This window comes from Cyprinodon variegatus, unplaced genomic scaffold (genome assembly GCF_000732505.1).
Source record: "Cyprinodon variegatus isolate N-32 unplaced genomic scaffold, C_variegatus-1.0 Scaffold5, whole genome shotgun sequence".
Taxonomy (NCBI): Eukaryota; Metazoa; Chordata; class Actinopteri; order Cyprinodontiformes; family Cyprinodontidae; genus Cyprinodon; species Cyprinodon variegatus.
Window position 1 is genome coordinate 393,449 of NW_015150458.1, and position 5,682 is coordinate 399,130.

General features: G+C 40.2%; 1 protein-coding gene across 2 annotated transcripts in view; it reads left to right on the top strand.

Moving 5' to 3' along the window:
• The window catches only part of LOC107084223, a 7,840-nt gene extending 2,664 nt beyond the window's left edge, over positions 1–5,176 (top strand). Inside the window, exons 1-4 of one of the 2 annotated variants that reach the window (XM_015373963.1) lie at positions 88–444; positions 3,510–3,859; positions 3,974–4,113; positions 4,253–5,176. In XM_015373963.1, the coding sequence (XP_015229449.1) occupies positions 377–444; positions 3,510–3,859; positions 3,974–4,113; positions 4,253–4,372 (678 nt within the window). In that variant the 5' untranslated portion in view covers positions 88–376 and the 3' untranslated portion in view covers positions 4,373–5,176. Of the gene's footprint in view, positions 1–87; positions 445–3,509; positions 3,860–3,973; positions 4,114–4,252 lie in introns of those variants that run through there. The other variant, XM_015373955.1, reaches the window with a different exon arrangement.
• Positions 5,177–5,682: the final 506 nt, after the last annotated feature.

Sequence of the window (5,682 nt, forward strand, 5' to 3'; positions counted from 1 at the left end):
GTGTGTGTGTGTTGATTTCTGACGTATCCCTCTTTTTAGGGTCCTTCAAACAATCACCAAGATGAAAAACCAAAACAAAGGTAAGATGTAGCCTAACTGAACTGGTCTAAAGGTCAAATGTTATAAAAACACAACAAAGACTAGCTTATCTGAATGTAGGACCCAGAAGTCGAGGCGAGACAGACAGTGGGAAGTTTCAAAATGTTTATTAACAAACACAGAACGTGGAGCTGGGGATCTATCACAGGGACTCTGGTTAGGGAGAGAAACACAGGTAAGTGACCAAGATAATCTGACGGAAGGTGATTATCTATGTGAGTCACTTACCTGGTTAAACAGTAAAGTCCATCCTCTGGAGTGAGGTGGGATCCATCCGATGGACTGCCAGCGAGATGTGGCGGGAGCCGCCCAGATCGTCCAGGATGCAGCAGCCTCAGTGAGCAGGTAGGAGTCTGAGACAGGTCAAGGAAACAGTTCAGAACAGGACGGTTCTTAGATCCAGAAAAGAGAATTGGTCCTATCACTAATCCCTGTGGTATTTTAACCAGGCTAGTGCTGTTCCTTTAAATCAGGGGTGTCAAAGTGGTTCCAGAAAGGGCAGTGTGGCTGCAGGTTTTCTTTCCAACCAAGCAATAGCACACCAGACTCCAGTCATCTAATCAAAGGAGTCCAATCTGAACATGATGACTTGATGAGATGAATGGAGTGCTATTGCTTGGTTGGAAAGAAAATCTGCAGCCACACGGCCCTTTCTGGAACCGGTTTGACACCTGTGCTTTAAATCCTACAAAATGTTCAAGTCTTTCTAAAAGAATATTATGATCAACTTTATCAAATGCAACAGTGAGATCCAACAGGATAAGTACAGAAACAAGTCCATTATCTGAGGCCATGAGCATATCATTAGCGACTTTCACCAGAGCTGTTTCAGTGCTCTAAAGCAGACAGAAACTCTTTAAAAAGTTAAGTGGTGTAAGTGGTCACACATTTGTCTGGCAGCTACTTTTTTAAGAATTTTAGATAAGAAAGTTCAACTGGATCAAAGCAGTCTAAACCCGGTTCAGATTCTATTGCTACCTCAGATGCTGCCTCACCTTCTAGAGATAAACCAATCGTAGATAGAGGAGTGCTAATAATCTTATTTTCAATAAGATCAATCTTATTTATAAAGAATCCCATAAAATCATTGCTGCTAAGAGCAGGTGGAATGGACGGTTTAACAGAGCTATGGCTCTGGGTGAGTTTGGCAACAGTGTTAAAAAAAATATCTAGGATTATTCTTATTCTCCTCGATTAATGAGGAGAAATATGCTGCTCTTGCTTTACAAAGGGTCCTCCTATACAGCATTAAACTATGTTTCCACACTAGGTAGGATTCCTGTATGCCTGTGGAGCACGATTTTCTCTCTAGTATTTTGCTTCAGAGTGTGCAGCTCTGCATTAATCTGAATGATTTCTGATGACATCTGCAATAATGCCTACAATGTTTAATTAAGTGATTTTTGCTTTGTCTTGTGGACCACAGAAAGACTAGCTTGTTCCCTTTAGGTGACAGCTAATGGGGGTCTTTTTTAACAAACAATAAACAATTTACATTTTGAACAAAGCCAATAGCGTCTAAGATAGCATAAAAGGCTGCTCTTAAGCTATCACCTTCAATGTCAGCATGGATGTTAAAATCCCCCACTATGATGACTCTGTCAGAGAGTCATCATAGTGGGAGAGTCATCATAGTCTGTCAGAGATACTCTGAAAACTCATCTAAAAATTCAGAGTAAGAACCTGGTGGATGATACAAAGTTACAAAAAGAAGAGGTTTTCTTGCTTTGCAATATGGATTAGGGAAACTAAGGGTTAAAAGTTCAAAAGAGTTATAGTTATTAACTGCCTTTGGAGTAATCAGTAAGTCAGACTGAAAGATTGTTGCTACTCCTCCTCCTCACACAGAACTTCTGGGTATGTGAAAATTTAAATAGCTTGAAGGAGTTGCCTCATTTCTGCTCACATAATCCTCTTGCTGCAGCCAGGTTTCTGTAAGGCAACATAAATCAATGTGATTATCACAAATCAAGTCATTGACTAGCACACTTTTTGAGTTAAGAGATCTTGTGTTAAATAAACCACATTTAATCGTTTTAACGTTTTCCCCAATTTGGAGTAATTTTGATTTTAAATAGATTTTTATGATTTACTCTTTTGGGAATCTTTTCCAATTTTTTAGATTTCGGTCTTGGTCAAGACAGTGTCTGGATGGAGTAATGAATGGGTAATAGAGACTGACACGGGAGTGGATTTTCACTCCTGTCCCGTCCCACTCCCACAAAAAAATTGTGTCCCATCCCGATCCCGGGCCAGAGTAGAAATCTAAATCCTGTCCCGTCCCACTCCTGGTGAATTTACTCCCGCTCCCATCCCGCTCCCATTTAGAATGACTCCCACTCCCGCACCACTCCCATTCTTGTTGTTTTTGAGTGCGGGTGAAGAACTCAGAGCGGAAGCACTGTTGTTTTCTGGGTCGTGTAGTTTTTTTGACTCGCATTACAGTGTAGGCTTCAAGGAAAAAAACTACAAAATGGCGGCGCCGCGCCAGTACTGGATTTTTTTTCTTTCTATTTTATTTTATTTTTTGGCATCGATCCTCGTTTTTTTTTAGTTATTATTGGTTTGCTCCCGCTCCCGTCTGCTCCCATTAATGTTTAATCCTGTACCGTCCCAATCACGTGATTGTTACTAATACTGACTCCCATCCCACGGAAATCCCACGGGAATCCCATGACCTGTGGGATTCCCGAAAAAATGTCAGTCTCTAGTGGGTAACAGTAGAGAAGCTGGAGAGACGTGTGTTAAACTACGACTCTGCTTTCTGGTCTGCACCCTGGGTGCTCAGAGTTTTGAAAGACTAATAAATTTGACCAGATTCCTAGAAAGAAGAGCTGCACCATCCAAGTGGGATGGATGCTGTCTCTCCGAATCAGACTAGGCTTTCCCCAAAAGGTTTGCCAATTATTAATGTCCTGTTGATTGAATAACCTACATCCATAAATAATCAAATGCTACTGTGCATGTGTGTTTATGCTTTAAGCTTTTATGTAAGATTATTGTTTCAATTTCAACTATAATCAATTTCAAGTTCTGCATAGATCATTGTTCTGCATCAAACACTCAACCACAAACCCTTCATTACAGCTCACCTTGTCCTTTCACTTCTTCATACAACTATTCTGAATTTGTTTTCTCTGTGTTTTTTTATGTATTTATAACTCTTTACAGTTTATTCTGGTTAAAGGTTTGTGAATGCCTCCTGAGCAGAATAAGGGGGAAAATGTTTGTCAATTGACAATTCCCCATTAGTTCTCCTCAGTTGATCACATCATTTAATTGTAAGAAACAGTACCATGATCTGAAAGAGTTTTCTAGTTTTTACAATGTTTTGAAAACCTGTCAATTATTGATGAATGAAGCTCATTTGATCATAGAATCTGTTCATCTCATTCCAACCTCTACCACAGATTAGGCAAGACCAAAGAGCTGTCAGGTGACATCAGGGACAAGATAGTGGATCTGCATAAGGCTGGAATGAGCTACAGGACAATCAGCAAGAAGCTCAGTTTGAAGGTTCCTACTGTTGGGGCAATTATTCGAAAATGGAAGAGGTATAAAATGACCATCAATCGCCCTCGGTCTGGAGCTCCATGCAAGATCTTACCTGAAGGGATCAGGATGATCGTAAAGAAGGTGATGGATCAGCCCACAACTACACTGGAGGAGCTGGTCAATGATCTGATGGCAGTTGGGACAACAGTTAGCAAGCAAACTGTTGGAAACACGCTGCGACGTCTTGGCTATCAGTTTAAGAAAGGTTTTTACTCACTTTGTTCTTTTGATTAAATCTCAGATGTGGTTATTCTTGGTTATTCAATTTACACTTTACTGTGTAAATTGAACAGAGCCTCTGTTTAACCTTGTTTACCAGATTTTGCCCTAAGAGAAGATCGCTTTTCAAGCAGCCTGGAGCATTCCATTTCCCCCTTCCTAGCCAGCTCCCATCACTGGGTCTATGATGAGAGCCCTAACAGGAAGATGCTGGATGACGATGATGATGATGATCACATAGTATGTGCATTCTTTTATTTTACCTAAAAGAGAATGTGGAAACTTTACTCTTTGTTGTTTTTTTTCCACAGAGAGACAATTCTGCTATATCATTCTCTGCTGGTAGTCAATATTTTTTTTGTTTTCCCTTTGTCTTCAGGTCTGTTTATCACAGATAAAAAGTGAAATCTCTGAATCTGAGGAAGAAAAAAAGGAAAATGTGAAAGGTTTGGATAAAGCGCCAAAAATGGAGGAACAGAAACACAGACCTTCAAGTTAACGCCCACAGCAGAAGCAGTGCATGAGGTCATGGTAACTAGAGAGTGCATTTCATTTTTAGGTCAGGTGTTTTACACATCAGCACACAAGAAACAATATCTGGTCTTTTCCAAGTTCTGAGATGATTTAGATCCATCCTTAGGAATACAGAAAAATAGACTGAGTTTTTATTCATTGAAAAATAAATCCCATTGTGGGCTTTAGCAGCACAAACTGCACTGGTTTATTCTGTATGTCTTTTTTTCCCATTGTTTTATTGTCATTTCACGGTCTCAAGTACAGAGCAACGAAATTCCCTTTCTGTATTTAACCCATCCCCTTGGGGAGCAGTAGGCTGCCATCGTTGGGCACCCGGGGAGCAGTGTGGGTTTAAGGGTCTTTGCTCAGGGACCCAGAGTGGTAGTCTGTGGAATTGGGGCTTGAACTCAGAACCTATGGGATCCAAGTGCAATGCCCTAACCACTAGGCAACCAATCCCCAAAGCAGGCGTTAGCATGAAGGGTCTTACCTGAGGACCCACACTGGCAGCTCATTCCCACTAGCTGGGATACAAACCCAGGTGTCCTGTTTGCAGGATTGGTGACTTACCACTTGATAGGGTTAATGATAATAAACCCTTATTGTCCTAGAAATCAGACCAACGCAAACAGTTACTTTTTTTGCAGAAAAGGAGAGTGACCAGACCGAGAGAATGAGATTCCCTGAAAAGTCTATAGTCAACTCTGCCTGGACCTCTCTTTCTGCTACCTTTATTATCAGATTTCAAAGGAGTAACAGGAGGGGTCAGAAGTTTGCACATATAAAAAGGGGGTGCAGGATTATTGCCGGTGGTTATCAATCACATGTGACAGCATAGCTCGATAAGACCAGGCCCTGAGAGAAACATTTGCTCCGGGCCAAATGCCTGTAACGTAGTAAAAATAAAATGATGAGATTTACTTTTTTTTAACACTACATGAGCTAGCCAGCCGTCCCTTTTCAATTTTCTCATCATTTGTGGATATTTTTTGGCAGCTTTACAAAAATACTTCAGGTTATTTTTATTGATGTTTACATATGCTTGATCATTTAGAGGTCTAACCACACTTTATGAAACAGGGTTTGGTCTGGACTACGAGCCATGGGAAATGTTTGATTTTTTTGTTATATATTTTTTCTGTTTCAGTAATTGTTTTGTATATTTATTGTTCTGTTAGGAATAATGTTTTATATTATGGCCCATTTTGACCTGAGCCTTAGCTATTGAACAGACTTTGACTTAAAAAAAAAATTTTAATAGGTTATGGAGTCATGGCTATCTTAAAGGTATAA